Source organism: Zea mays, chromosome 8 (assembly GCF_902167145.1).
Source record: "Zea mays cultivar B73 chromosome 8, Zm-B73-REFERENCE-NAM-5.0, whole genome shotgun sequence".
Lineage (NCBI taxonomy): Eukaryota > Viridiplantae > Streptophyta > Magnoliopsida > Poales > Poaceae > Zea > Zea mays.
In genome coordinates, this window is record NC_050103.1 from 145,694,563 (window position 1) to 145,710,358 (window position 15,796).

Genomic DNA, 15,796 nt, shown 5'->3' on the forward strand with positions numbered 1-15,796 from the left:
TATACTTTTGAGCCACACTTGCTGTTCTTCAATTTCATAAACCGTGCTCTAAAAATAAATATGCAAAATCATCTAGAAAGGCGTTTCTCAAACCATGCCTTTTAGAGTTCAGAAAACTATGATTTTCTTCCTTAAACTGCAGGTGGTGGATAGTGTTTCTCTTAACTGCTGGTGGTGGAATAGATTTCAGAAAAAATGGATTTAAACATCGGGTTAGATTTTTTGTGACAGTCAGACTTAAACTCCTCTGTTACACACAGGTGTAAGAACACAAAAATCCCCAAATATGCTAATCCACCAATATTACTTCGGTATAGCACTGATTATGGTGTGACAATAAATCTATTCATACACTAAAACATCTGAATTCTCGGAAGGCTCCCTCGGTGGTGAGCGGGATAGTAAAGGTGTCAATGGCGGGGAGGTCGATGGTGAGCCCCACGCCCCCACCAACAGCAGGTAGTTGATGCCCCAGTCTCCCAGTACGGCACCTTCACTGGCAGCTCCAGCTTGGTGCTGCCGTTTGCCGCAATCCACCCATTTCTATACCCTGAATTAAGTAGATCCAGTCAGATCCCTAAGGATTGGGTACAGGCAAGGGACCAGGGGACCAAACCACGTGCCTTTGGGTCGAGGAAGCACACAAGGAACAAATGGACTGGCGTAGGAACAAAGCGAGCAAGGAAGAGGGGGCTTACGAGTCGAGGAGGAGGACGTCGGTGTGGCCCTGCGTGGTCTTGGCGAGGAGGGAGTCGGCGACGCCGCCACGAACCACAACTACCATCGCCTTTGCCAGAGCCGGGTTGTTTCCATGCAGTACCTTGTTGCACAAACGTCTTTGGCTACTTCTATCCTTACCCCCATGCTGGAGGGGGGCGGCTCAAGAGGCGAGAGCGCGCGGGCGGGGGCACTGCGAGGATGACGAGGAGAGAGTGGGCGGGGGCACAGCGAGGGTCTAGCGTCGTGCGTGGAGTGGAGCCAGGGGGACATCTTCCCTGCCGTGGGAATAGCAGGGCTCGGGCGGATAGCATCGCGGAAAGGCGGGGGCATGGTGTGGACGCCCTCCTTAAGGTCTTATGAGGAGGTCGTCGAGCGTGGCCTGGTCCAGCATCAGCCCCATGAGCCGCTCCAGCTTGTGCCGGCACTCCCTGCTCAGCCCCACCGCCGACACGATCCGGAGCACCCAGAAGAGGCCCCGGCACGAGAACGTCGTGCCCTCGACGAGCGTCACGCCGTGGACGGCCGTGTCCGCGAGGCCGGCGAGCGCGGCGCCCTCCCACTCAAGCGCTGGCGGCCTGCGCGTGGCAGCGTGGAGGTAGTGCAGCAGGAACCGTGTGAGGATCTGTGACCCCCTTCCAACGGGCACGGGGGAATCGCGAGCGGAGGATGGAGCCATGGAGGCGAGGGCGAGCTCACGGTATCCACTGTGGACGCGGGGAGGAGTACCGACGAGGATGGAAGGGATGCAGGGAGGAGTATGGAAGGGGCGGGCTAGGATGGAAGGGAGGCAGGGGAGGAGGATGGCGGTCGGATTTGTCGACGGGGATCACGGTCGGGGGGGGGGCGAGGGAAGGGGGTCACGGAGACAGGGGCGGGCGTGGAGGGGAAGAACCGTGCACCGTGTGGACGCCTACACTACTGTCTTAAGTAGTAGTATAGATTGCATAAATATTTTCTAGCAATACATTTGTCAACTGCATAAACACGATATATTATAGGAAACTTGTGATAGGGAGACTTGTGTTCATGGCAAACAGTCACTTCATTTCAGGGATGTAGGTTGTGTACCTGACAAGTATATTGATGTTATAGCACTCCATGAAAATGACCATAGATGTTGACAACATCAATTTGTAACTAAACAACAGATCATAGATAATTTGGACACAACTAGTTCAAGTAACTGCCTCGATGATAATGTAATAACCATAAAAGAAAATCGTGCATGTCTCAATGCAGCAAGGAGCTGATTTTCAACCTATAATTGGTACCAAAGTTGCTTAGTTCACAACCATGCGTGCAAATTCCTTTTGGATAGGCATTGGAAACTACAGGTGCATTTCAGGAGGACTGTCGACACACAAAACATTTTAGGAGGGTGACAATCCCAAAGCCAAGGTTAGTTGCTGTCAGTAACCACTAATGAAGAGAAAATGGTCATGTTATAATGCAGGGAATGCCTCCCTGGACTCAATTGATTGAGCTTTGTCGCTCACTGAATTTCTATGTCATGCATTGCATGAGAAGTTACTCTCAGTAGGAAAACCATGTGTCTTGACCAGGCAATAGTAAAAGGAATGATCAGGTACATACGAGGCAGCAAGCTTACATATTCAGCTCATCTTCAAATTGGTTCAAGCCACCAACCCATGTTCTCAGACTCAGAGATAATAAGGCACTTATTCCCTAACAAATGACTGGGGAACTTCTCTTTGAAAGATCAGTTTCCACAACTCTACAATTTAGTAAGACGAAAGAACATAGTGGTGGCAAGTGTTTTAGCACCGTTCCGTTAAATGTTTCTTTTCGTCGTGGATTGGTAGAACAATATAGGGTCCAATGGATGAATCTAGTGGCACAAATTGCACATGTTCGATTGAATAACAAAAAGGACACTTTTCGATGGAATTTGACGAGCAGTGGTATCTTTAGTGTTCAATCGATGTCTACTAGTTTGTTAGCAAATGATAATGTTGTCACGAATAAGGACATATGGAAGATTAAAATGTCCCTAAAGATTAAGGTCTTCATGTGGTACTTATGCCGTGGAGTTACGCTTACTAAGGACAACCTTGTAAAGTGTAATTGAAAGGGTAATGCAAATTGTTCTTTTTGTGGTAGTAAAGAAACTATTGATCACCTCTTCTTCCATTGTCATTACGCAAAAATTTTATGGCGATTGTTTCAAATTTAGTGTGGAGTACGACCTCCGCACAATGTAACTCATCATTTTGGTTCTTGGCTTAATGGTAGGGATGTAAAAATGAGACGAATGTTGCTCCTAGTGGTTTCAGCTATGTGCTGGGCTATCTGGTTGAGTAGCAATGATGTGGTCTTTGATAATGCTCCTTTGAAAACTCCTATGCAGGTGGTATTCCGAACTACACATTGGCTCCGCTTTTGGACTCAACTTCAACGTAAGGAAGACGATCAAGAGCAAATGAAGACTGCTTGTTGTAACATGGAGGTGTTGATGATGCAGTTTTTCCGACATCATGGATGGGGATCTCTTATAGGATTTACTTTTAGATTTCTTTATTCGTGTTGTGTGGTGTCTGGTCTAGTGTCGTGGGAGACATCAGTTTTTTCTATCATGTTTTGTAATAAGCAATTGTAGCCTTTATGGAGGCATTGGTTGGGTACTTTCATCCCATTGTCTAAAAATATGAAAAATAGCTACAGGGAAAGGAGAAGACAAAAAATGGGAAAAGAAAACAAAGCAGGTTATTGATTGACGAAGGGCCCTCACCTGGGCTAGACGCCTTGAAATCCCCGGCCACCCTATCCTTCGCGAAGCCACCGAGTTCTCTCTCTACGGGAGGAGGAAGTTAGGAAGAGCCTAGAACAAAACGTAGGAGAGGGACCATATAAGGGGGAGGAGGAGAGATCGAGCCTCGAGCGGGGGAGAGGGGTGGGGGAGGAGGAGGCGGGGACCGACGCGGGGCGTGAAGCTGGTGCGCGGCAGAGGCGAAGAGAATAGGCGAGGACGGGGCGGGGGGAGGGGCGAGCTAAGAATGGGAGCGGGGGAAGAGGCTGAGGACGGAGGCGAGGGGCGGGGGCGACACCGAGGCCGAGAGCTGTGGAAGAGCCGCTTTTGGACAGTGAGTGGGGTGGCAGCGTCGATGATAGGGGGCGGTGTACTGGGCCATGACGAGGTGTTGACGGGGATGAAGTCGAGGCGAGCAGAGACCGCGGGGTTGGCGATGAGGTGGACACAGTCGAGCATCTCGAGGACGGAGTTGTGGAAGTTGTCGGCGACGCTGCATACCGATGAACCTCGTGTTGCTCGTCACTAGCATGCTTCTTCGGATCGCCACACCTCCTAATTCCTCTGATGCACCGATCGACAAGGGGAAGACGACGACAATCTCGACGGTTGGGGCAGGGTGGGAGGGGGCAACACAGGCGCTGTGATGGGGATGATGCGTGGGGGTTGACTTGACCGCTTGGGGGAACAATGAAGATCGGGTGGGGGTGGGGGGCAATTGCGGGCGTGGTGATAGGGATGACGACGCGCGAGGGTTGCCGCAGGGGGCACAAATCGCGGGCGCGGTGGGCGGTGTCATCTCGCAGGTCGGGGGCAATCGCGGGCGGGAGGCGGGGGCACGGAGGTATCAACAGCCTCGTTAGATTCTTAATAGAGTAACAGGGGCACAAATCGCGGGCGCGGTGGACGACATCATCTTGCGGGCCAGGGGGCAATTCCAGACGGGAGACGAGACGGGGGCACAGAGGTATCGATGCCTAGACCTGATCATGGGTCACCCGACACGACCAACCCGCCCGAAAAAAACTCGGCCCGACCTGACCCGACCAATGCAACGAGCGGACACATGCTATACTTTTTGACCCGTAATAATTCAAAGGCCGTGATTTTTGACACAAAACCCGACCCAACCCAAAAACCCCCGACCAAAAGCAAAAAAACCCCAATCCAACCCAGAAAAACCCGACCCTGACCCAACACATCGAACAGGGAGACAGATCCGACCCGACCTGATCCGACACTAGGTACGGACCATGATAAATGATCCACGACCCGCCTTAACCCGACCCGAACTCGACCTTGCTTTGAACACGTCTATCGACACCCTCGTGCCTCGTTAGATTTTTAATAGAGTACGTTATCACATTTCGTTGCTGTCATCCCTCCAAAACGGTAACCCTTGCCGTCGCCGGGCGTTCTCGCTCTCGGCCTCCAGCCGGCGCGCCGCGTCTCCCAGCGCTCCTCCCTCCACATTCCTCGGCCACCGCACGAACCTCAAAACTATGGCCTCGTGCCCTCTGTTCCTCCTTGTCCCGCGGCCCCCTCCTTCCCTTGTCGGCGCCGACCGCTGCCCAGGCTCCGCGGGCTGCTCAGATCTCCCAACTAGCTGCCGTCCTCATCCTGGACGCCGGCATGGTTACCCATTTCGTTGCAACTCGTCTTCTTCCTCGTCCGCGCCTCGCGAGCGCCCGCCCAGGCAGCGCCCCGGTGGCCGTGGCGACGCCATCGACCCCGTAGGCTTCCTCACCAAGCTCGGCGTCTCGGACCGCGCCTTCGCCCAGTTCCTCCGCGACCGGCACAAGGCCTTGAAGGACCGTAGATGGGAGCTGTGTTCTCGGTTTATTGATCTGAAAGAGGCATCTTCTGGGTTTGAGTTATTGGGCATGCACCGACATCGACAACACCGCATCGATTTCATGGAATGGGCTCCAGGTGCTCGGTATTGTTCTTTGATTGGTGATTTTAATCAGTGGTCGCCAACTGAAAACTGTGCCAGGGAAGGTCATTTAGGACATGATGATTTTGGATATTGGTTTATCATACTTGAAGATAAGCTCAGAGAAGGGCAAGAACAAGATGAATATTTCTTCCAGGAATACAATTATGTGGATGACTATGATAAAGGTGACAATGGCATTGATGCTGATGAAATAATGCGTAGGATGAAAGAAGAGTATTGGGAACCTGGAGAAATCAGGTCCCGTCAGTCTCAGTTAGAGATGGTTGTTAAGCTATATGAGCAAATGTTTGGCCCAAACGGTCCACAAACAGAGGAGGAGCTAGGTGAAATTCCTGATGCCCAAACAAGATACAATGAGTTCAAAGCATCGCAGAAGGCTGACTCTTCCAGCCAGCCTTCCTATGATATCATTGACAATGGGCAGGAGTTCGACATTTTCAGTGTTGTAACTGATCGTGCATCATTTGAAAAGTTTCAAGCAAAAAAACCTCCCCTTGCTTACTGGGTTGAAATGAGGAAAGGTCGAATAGCATGGCTTGAGAAATATGTTCCAACAATTTCTCATAAAGACAAGTACAGGGTTTATTTTAATACTCCTGATGGTGCTTTAGAACGTATTCCTGCTTGGGCTGCATATGTTCTTCCAGATGCTGAGGGGAAGCAATCCTATGCAGTACATTGGGAACCACCTCCTGAAGAAATTTACAAATGGAGATTTGGACGTCCAAAGGTGAAGGGTTCACTTAGAATATATGAATGTCATGTTGGAATAAGTGGTTCAGAGCAAAAGGTTTCATCATTTCAGGAGTTCACATCCAAAGTCCTACCGCATATAAAAAAAGCTGGATATAATGCTGTTCAGCTGATTGGTGTTGTGGAGCACAAGGATTACTCCTCCATTGGCTATAAGGTCACTAATTATTTTGCAGTCAGCAGCAGATTTGGCACCCCAGATGACTTCAAGAAATTAGTCGATGAAGCGCATGGCCTTGGATTAGTAGTGCTTCTGGATATTATCCACTCCTATGCATCCGCAGATGAACTGGTTGGCTTATCACTTTTTGATGGCTCTAATGACTGTTACTTCCACAGTGGAAAAAGAGGGCATCACAAGTACTGGGGCACCAGGATGTTTAAATATGATGATGTGGATGTTCTGCACTTCTTGTTGTCCAATTTGAATTGGTGGGTCACTGAGTACCGGATTGATGGATTCCAGTTCCATTCCTTGTCTTCTATGTTATATACTCATAATGGGTTTTCTACTTTTACTGGTGCCATGGAAGAGTATTGCAATCAGTATGTTGACAAGGATGCACTGATATATCTAATTCTAGCAAATGAAATGTTACATCGTCTTCATCCAGATATTGTAACAATTGCTGAAGATGCAACATTTTATCCTGGATTATGTGAGCCAATTACTCAAGGCGGATTGGGATTCAACTACTGGGTCAATCTTTCTATACCAGAAATGTGGTTGTGGCATCTTGAAAATGTCCCTGAACAAGAATGGAGCATGAATAAGATTATTAAAGTATTAGTAAGCAGTAACCAGAATATGCTATCATATGTTGAAAATCATAACCAGTCCATATCTGGACGCAAGTCTTTTGCTGAGATAATTCTTAATTCAAGAGAGTGCTCTGTTGGTTCTGTTGACGACAATTTGATTAGAGCTTCTTCTTTGTTGAAATTGATGAAACTAATTACTTTCACGACAAGCGGAGGCGCTTATCTCAACTTCATGGGCAATGAATTTGCACATCCAGAAAAAGTTGAATTTCCTATGCCAAGCAATGACTATTCCTTCGAGTTAGCTAATCGGCAATGGGAACTATTGGACAAAGTTTTTCATAAACATATATTTAACTTTGACAAGGATGTTATGAGCTTGGATGAAAATGAAAGGATAATTTCTAGAGGTCCACCCAACATTCTTCACTGTGATGACACAAGCATGGTCATATCTTTCACAAGAGGGCCTTTATTTTTCATATTTAATTTTAATCCTCAAGTCTCCCATCAGTCGTATCGTGTTGGTGTGGATGAAGCTGGGGAATACCAACTCATCTTCAACACAGATGAAACTAAATATGGTGGATGTGAAACCCTCAAGAGTAGTCAGTATATGCGGAGGACCTCTGATAAAAGAGCTGATGGTTGTCGCAACTCCTTGGAATTGGCATTGCCATCTAGAAGTGCTCAGATTTACAAGTTAGTTAGAATTTTGAGAATTTAGCATGTCAGCAATATAGGTATTGTAATGGAATCATGCAACTGCGTAGAAGATGGGGCTTTGTGGTCCTTGTGGTTTTTGTTGATAAGATGAAAAAACAAAGGGATCGATAGCTTCGGGACATCTGTTGACGTTGAGGACCCTGCAGTTTTGCCCTTTGCGGCAATGCAACTTCTCTAAAATTTATACATGCTGTGACTACTGAGGCTCATCTATAAAAGGCTAGACAGTTTACTACAACTTTTGCCCTTTTTTATTGCTACGTTGTTTACTGAAATTCCACTGTTTCGTTCGTCCAGTTTATGGTCGGGAGAAAGATCTGTCTGTCCATTCTTAGCTCTGACATGCCTTTTCATTTCTACCTGTCCTCCTGGTTTCTGAGTCTATGAATCATGTCGTCCCCTCCCCTATCAATTGCCCTCGACAGATCCTCTTCTCCAACGACGGTGGCATGGATGCCCACGTCCCAACATTGTAGGTGCAATTCCCAGGTCATACTCATCCTCTCCGATGGTGCAGGGTGCGGCACATGTGTCGCCCCCATCCACTTCATCTATTGACTATTCCATCATGTTCACATCCTCCCTAACTCCCCTCTCCCATGGCTCCACCTCATCGTCTTCTCACCTACCAGGGCTTATCCTCTCCCTGCTATGAATTCCGAACCCTAACCCATTTATGTTGTTATAGATCCTGATTCCTTTTGTTTTGATCGGTTCAGAACTTCAGATTTGGCTCATGAGTTCTAAACCCAATCAAGATATTTTCTATACTGTGAATTTGTTAGACTACTTTGTTCAGGGACAAGGAGTATTAGAGTAATATCTTTGGAAATCTACATAATTCTATATCTGAGTGTGAATATTATCTGTTCTTTAACTGTATGCTTTAGTAGCATGCATATGTACATGTCTCTGTTATAGGATATAAATTACCGTTCCCTTTATTTTACATGGCATGGCTACACAGATATAAATTATATTGTAGTAAGTATAATTGGTGTCTGATTGTGATTGTATGCTTTTATGAATCCTTGCTATTTCTTCCGAAAATATATAGCATGTCCCTGCCTGTATAAAGTTCTATAAAAGAATGATGAAACACATGTTCCATTGGTTATTTCATACCTAGCTAAACATGGTTTATGGTTTCCAAAATTGCTGTGGTAACTGGACCTTGTATCGCAGAATTTCAGTATTAGTTGTTTGATTCTTGCCATATAGTTTTTGTTGCTTCTATGTTTGGCACTTGGTATTAGTTTCCTATGTTTTCTCTGCCTTCTTGCTCAGCTCATGGTTAGTGATTCATACTTGCCGTTTTGTTCAACCTGGCGTCATGAAGAGCTTCAGCTCTTTCTAAAGAACGTCGGTCTGAAGCTCTTCGTGATGTTAGTTTGTTAATTGATGAAGCCTGCATATTATGCCATGTGGTGATTTCCCCAATGAATTCCAATCATCTTTCAGATGGTCTTGCCGCAATGTTTATTTGGTCAGCCAGCCGGTATGAGCACTGAGCATACCTCTTTTGGTTACCTCAGCTTGCCTTCTATTCTTGGTAAACTTGACCGCTTAATATAAAAAGTGAAGTATTCATTTTCTGTTACAGCAAATGCATCTGCTGGTGATGCCAGTCCATTACCTAACGAATCTTACATACCATGCCATCGAAATTTGGCCACTGAATGAACTCCATCAGCATCCGAAGCATCCTGTGTGGTGCCACCGTTTTTATCTGTTCAATGTTTCAATCTGCTGTGGACCTGGTGTGCTCTACTCACTATACATGCTTCCTGTATTAGGTGCCTCTCACCTTACCTTCCATGCTTGGTAAGTCACACCGTTGCAATATTTTAGCTGGTAAAGTGTTCATGGTCAATTGGTGGTGATACCTGATAACATCATGCTGCAACGTTTATTCGCTCCATTCCGTTGACTTCCCAACAGATGATTGTGTTACTATTTGTGACCTTAATCAGAACTACTGCAGCGAGACACTATTATTTCTATCCAATCATGTTGAAACCATGGAAACCTCTATATTGGACACCTGAACAGCTCCTAAGAAGGTTTGTTTTGCTTTTGTTTGATTTTATTTTTCATATGTTATCTACATGCTTCACCTCTGTTCAGTGTTGACTCGTTGCTCTACATCATCCTCTGTCAGATCTCACTGCATGCCGAGTAGAAGCGTGTCACTTGGACCTCGGTTCAGGCAAAGATTCTGGTCACTGGGAAGTTAACTGTCAACGATTAAGGTCCTGTTTAGAATCAACCCAGTTTTTATCTTTTAGCTAGTAGAGATTAGCTTCTTGGTTTTTAAAAAATTAAGAATCTAATTTCTATAAACTGAGTCATAAACTGATATGTTGTGAACCACATCAATTTCTATAAACCAGTTTCTTAAAAACTGAGTGTTTCAAACATGACCTAACATTGCAAAACGGGGCCTACGTACTATTTTCATGTGTGTCTGCCATAATGTTTGGAAAGAGGAAAACAGGAGGGTCATTGACAGACAGCTAGACCCTGTCGCCCTCTCAGGCAGCTACTACTCTAGCAAAGGACAGAGACCTTAAGAATCAGGCTTCTAATGAATCTAACCTAGGCGGATGTTAATAAGATCGTTGAGTTTCGACTTTTAGCACTGTAGGTAAAGTTGTCATGCTTCTCTTGTACTATCTCCGTTTTTATTTATTTGACCCATATAGTTCAACTTTATGTTAGTAGACATCAAATAAAAACGATCCGAGGGAGTATAATTTACCCGCGAAAGGGTAAAAGCAGGGCTCTGCCTCCAAATATCCACCACGCGGCCAATGATGTAAGGTGGCAGCACCATGCATAAGTTTTTGTTTCCTAGTATTTGTTTGGGAGGGCTCTTCTTTACGAGAGCCCTCCCAAACAACGCCCCAAAAACGGCTCGAGAATCGAGATGAAGAGCTGGAGCCAATATGAATGAAGGTTATAAACAGAGTTGGAGATCAGCTTCTTAGTTTTAAAGAAATTAAGAATCCAATTCCTATAAACTTAGTCATAAACGGAGTTGGAGCCAAAAAAAAAAACTATGTGCACCGCTTCGACGCAGTCTGTCGTTCCCATGCCGCCTACTTCTCGAAGCAATGACACGCTCACACAGGTTTCGCCAGTCCTCCTTTTGCACAAGTTTACTTCACCGCTCTCAAACTGACATCTATCTCCGAACAGAACATACAAATAATCAAACCAATAAGTTTACTGAATCAAGTGCAATTCGCCGTAAGAACAAACCTGTAAGGTACGATATTTGTGTAAATTTGCAGGTACAGTGGCTAACGAGGAGCAATGGTTCTCCTGATTTTTGCCTTCACTTATCAAGAACTATCCAACTAAGATCTCATAAATATATAGATACAAGTAACGTGCCTAATCCACAAGTATCTAGCTACACCAACTACGGCAGCATGACAAACGCACTTGCATAAAGAAGGAAGGAGACATTGCGTTGTTACTACTATCTGATCTTCTTGTTCATGTTGCCGGCCAGCTGCCGCATCTGGAACCTCCAGAACATGAAGATGGCAAGGGCGACGCCGACAAAGACGAGCACCACCACCATCTCCCCCTCCGACTCCGATTTCCACGAGGCCTCCTCGATCTGCCACTTGTTAACCCCGTTCACCGCCTCCGCCTCCACCAGCGCGTACACCCGTCGCCGCTCCCGCACCGCCACCGCGGCCACGAGACCGTCGGGCGCGGGCGCAGCCTCGTCCCGCACCCCGCACGACGCCCACCCGTCGTTGCTCACGACGAGGCGCAGCCCCGCGGCCCCGCCCACCGCCACCGCCCCATCGGTCCGGACCGCCACGGCCATCGGCGTCGGGGGCGTGAGGGCGCAGGACACGGTCCTCGTGGCGCCGTCCTCCATGTCGACGCGGAGGATGCTGCCCGTGCCGGGCTGGCCCACGAGCAGGAAGCCTCGGCTCACGTGCGCGGTGAGCGAGGCTAGGGGCTCCGAGCCGAGCGCCGGCGCGGTGGCGAGCGTGGCGAGGTCGCCCTCTACGGACAGCTTGTAGATTCGGGCGCCCACGGTGAGGAACGCGTTCCCTGTGTGCGGGTCAACAGCGATGCCGCCCGGAGGGGCGGGGTCCGGGACCGGCGTGGAGAGGATGAGGCGGTGCGGGCGCGGGGACCGGAGGTCGAAGGCGGAGACGGATCCCGGGGAAGCGACGAGCAGGCGGCGTCGGCGGTCGTCGACGGCGACGGAGGAGGCGCCAGAGGAGACGATCGACTCGGTGACCCCAGCGTCGGAGACGCAAAGGACGGCATCACCGCCGCCTGCGACGACGAAGTGCTGCGCCGTAGGGTCCCAAGCGAGGGACGCGGGGTTGACGGCGCGGGAAGGGGCGAAATTGATGACGTGGCGCGCGCTGGAGGGGCCTGGTGCGACGGCGGCGAGGACGACGGCGAGAAGGAGGAGCGTGGCTGACTGGGAGGCGGCCATCGGTGGGGGAGATCCGACCGTTCTGCCGCAACCAGAGTACCAGAGAAGATGAGTCTTTTCGTCTAGACGAGACCTAGATCAAGCGAGGGTAAAAGGAGAAAAATATATATATAGGGGAAAACAGCACGCACGCCACGCCTCACATATTGAAGCCGATTTGGATCGTGGCCGAGCCAAATTTTGTCCCTGCCAATAGGCCCTCAGCGGGCTGACGTCGTGGAGAGTGATCTTTTTATTTTTGGTTAACCATCTTGCAACGAGTTCAATTTGCACCGTGTAAGGTCTTGTTGGTTTATTCATCTCATGTGGATGAGAGGAGATTGGAAAAAAAGATTTTGACTTAGATTTACTAGGTATAGTCCGTAGTAACGTCACTATTGTTGCCGATCTGATATACCAAAAACTAGGGGTTGTACTGCCTAGCGGTGCTCTCTACGGCGGTATGGGTTGGACAGTTCGCAACTTTGCTGCAGGAGAGGGTCTCCTCTGCTCGTCGGCCAGACGGTCCGCGCTCTGGGGCTGAATGGTCCACGCACGCATCAAGGGTCGAAGAACTGTGGCTTTGGTCGACACAGGCTAGAGGGGATACATGACTTGTGGGTAAAGTTGTACCACCTCTGCAGAGTGTAAAACTGATATATGAGTCGTACTCATGGTTAAGAGCAGCCTGAACCCTCACATGATAATTGAACTTGAAGATAGAAATAGGTCGTGATCGGTTTTTTTTAAACGGTATGCTTAAGTGGTTCGCTCAAGTGGTTCTGTGCTTTATGCTGATATAATATATATGCTGATGAATATTGCTTATTGAAGGAAACGGGTGACACCTAAGAGGAAGGGGTGAATTAGGACTTCAAAAACTTTCTCTAAACTAGGCCACAAATAAATCCCTAAAGCAAAACCTATGCAAATAATCAAACTATAATGGGTAAACTATGTTTTGTCTAAGTGTTGCTATCTCTATCGCAATGTCTAAGTTTCAATCCTAAACAATCTAAGTACAAAGACAAGATTGAAACTTAAATGCTTAATATAAATACGGAAGCTAAAGAGCAAGGTAGAGATGCAAACTCTCGTGGATGACGCCGGTATTTTTTCCGAGGTATCCGGAACCACACAAAGTCCCGATTAATCCTTGTTGGTGCCCCTACGCAAAGGGAAGCCCATGCAAGAACCAAGCACCACAGTTGTATAAAGTCTAGTAGTGTCAAATTCCTCGTCTCCGCAGCCTTATGAGGCTTGCGAGGTTGCTTGGATTGCACGCACACCTGGTACTTAGAACCTTTGATTAAATCAAATTTCGGGATTAAATTTAATTTTTCTGATCGTGAGAGACAACCAAAATTGATATGACAAAGTCGTTAATGCCAAATATACAACTCATTCGAAACAACATTGTTCACAGACTTATTACACGCATCATGCAAAGATAAGCGGAACAAGCCCCACTGTTATAACATTTTTCCAACAAATGTCCCATACTTTGACAACATACATTTATTAGACTCAAAAACAAGTTTATAGCCATCTCGACATAACAATGAGCCGCTAACAAGATTCTTTTTAATAGAGGGGACATACTACACGTTCTTCAATAGCACCGTCTTTCCCGAAGTAAAATTTAGAATGATTTTACCAACACCAAGAACACACGCATGTGATCTGTTCCCCATCAGCAAGGCTCTAGTACCTTTGCACTTATAAGAAGAAAATAATGAAATATCAGCACACGCATGAATATTAGCATCAATATCAACCCATCACTCAGGGATTTGACACACTGAAAGAACAGTAGTGTTGGAGACCAAAAGTGCCTTGCGGACGGTCCGGCCCTGAGGCCGGACGATCCGCGCGTGCGCAGAGTCAGTTAGGGTTCCTAGTTTCTCGCGGGGTTTGTTACCTAAAACCGCGGGATTAACTCGGAAATCAGTTTGAAGCGGATCCATACCTCCCCCTTTATATAGATGAAGGGCTACGGCCGATTGAACCCCAAACAATCGATCAAATCAAGTATATTTCTCGTTTTTACCTTATGCATTAGGAGTAGCTCTAGTTTAGTATTCCAATCCCCAAATTCTCCGCTTCTTTTCGGCTCTACGTCGATTAGAGGAGTCTAGGTCGGCCTGCCCGAGCCTAGACATCACCTAGGATCTCTCCTCCCCAACGGGGTCCCTCCCGGGAGCGAGATCCAGGCGCCGCCGGTGACCTTCGCCGCCCCTACGCACGCGCGGACCGTCCGCGCCTTTACAGAGGGCACCGCCGTCGGTTCTCACGCAGTGATTGGCGCCCCAAAAGGGCACCAACATACTTTTGGCGACTCTGCTGGGGAAAGGTGTTTAGATCTACTAAAAATCAGGCCCTCAAATGGCCGGTTCTAAAGATCACACTGATATCTCCCCGGACAATATCCTAAAGCCGGCTGTTGAAAGTCTGACGGCCGATGAGCAACAACAATACGAGGACTACATGCGTCAAGCGGAGGAGAAATTCTTATCACAATACACGGTGGATCGCCACCAGAAAGTTGTCAAACATGGAGAGACCGACGTCGCATCTCTTCTATCTTCGCTTCAAGTCCCCAACGTAAGTAAACCCGACGACATCCAATCTATTAAACAGTATGTAGATCATCAGCAGAATCAAATGAAACAACAGATTGGAGGGTTAGAAGAGTCAATTAGAAAATTAACGCGTACGTTGGAGAAGTCTGTTGCTCCTAGTTTTCCATCATGTGAGACTAGTAACAGGATATTTATGTCTAATACATCGGCAACAAATGGGGATTTGCAGCCCCGACCATTATATGATATGCCGATGAACTCATATCCAGGGCAAGTACCACCACCGCCATCCCTGCTTGGCAGATCGACGCCCCTGAACACGGTCGGACCGTCCGAGCTTCTGCCCGAACCATCCGGCCCATACGCGGACCGTCCGGCTTGCTCTACCGGACAGTCCGGGGCCGCCCTAGGACCGTCGTCGTCCCTGCTTGGCAGATCGGCGACCCTGGACGTGGCCGGACTGTCCGAGCTTCTACCCGGACCGTCCTACCCTTACGCGGACTGTCTGGCTTTCTATGCCGGACAGTCCGGGGCCGTACCAGGACTGCCGTGTGGCGCCCCAATAATGGCGAACACGGCCGGCCAGTTCGGATGTACCACCGTACAAACCGGATACACATATGCAGAACCTGTTGTTGCACATCATGCACCAAATTATTACACACCACATCAGCAGTATGTTTCGCCCTCTACATATTTAAACCATAACACACCATACAGTCACAGACCGATCAACACTATCGATCGGTCACGGCAAGAAGGTCGGTATACTAATGCCCGACCAAATGAGCCCCACAGCCCAGGGTTCGGTGGTCTGCCACCGGGTGCAATGGAAAAAATTAGGGAAGAGATGACTGAACTATTTCGAGATAAGTTCAGAGTTAGTGTAGCCAGAGTAGGGCAATCATACCAAAAGCCATATAATCACCGGTTTGACATTGTCTCATATCCACAAGGGGCAATGATACCGGAATTTTCTAAGTTTTCTAGTGAGAATGGGAGAAGCACACACGAATACATAGGCCAATTCCTAGCACACCTAGGCGAATTGGTCGATGGAGAAGCATTTT

The 15,796-nt window shown here is 47.9% G+C and overlaps 2 protein-coding genes and 1 long non-coding RNA gene across 3 annotated transcripts; 2 read left to right on the plus strand and 1 right to left on the minus strand.

Moving 5' to 3' along the window:
* Positions 1-4,836: 4,836 nt before the first annotated feature.
* On the plus strand, positions 4,837-7,806 carry LOC100136878 (starch branching enzyme III). Its single transcript, NM_001114649.2, has one exon. The coding sequence runs from the start codon at positions 4,990-4,992 to the stop codon at positions 7,687-7,689; it is 2,700 nt and encodes an 899-aa protein (NP_001108121.2). The 5' UTR covers positions 4,837-4,989; the 3' UTR covers positions 7,690-7,806.
* A 1,195-nt stretch (positions 7,807-9,001) lies between these two features.
* LOC100275517 (uncharacterized) lies at positions 9,002-10,370 on the plus strand. Its single transcript, XR_002749022.2, has 3 exons — positions 9,002-9,186; positions 9,292-9,751; positions 9,850-10,370. It is a non-coding gene; the product is annotated as an uncharacterized lncRNA (long non-coding RNA).
* A 770-nt stretch (positions 10,371-11,140) lies between these two features.
* On the minus strand, positions 11,141-12,245 carry LOC100276067 (Os01g0606100-like protein). The gene has a single exon (NM_001149948.2). The coding sequence runs from the start codon at positions 12,163-12,165 to the stop codon at positions 11,176-11,178; it is 990 nt and encodes a 329-aa protein (NP_001143420.2). The 5' UTR covers positions 12,166-12,245; the 3' UTR covers positions 11,141-11,175.
* Between the last annotated feature and the right edge of the window lie 3,551 nt (positions 12,246-15,796).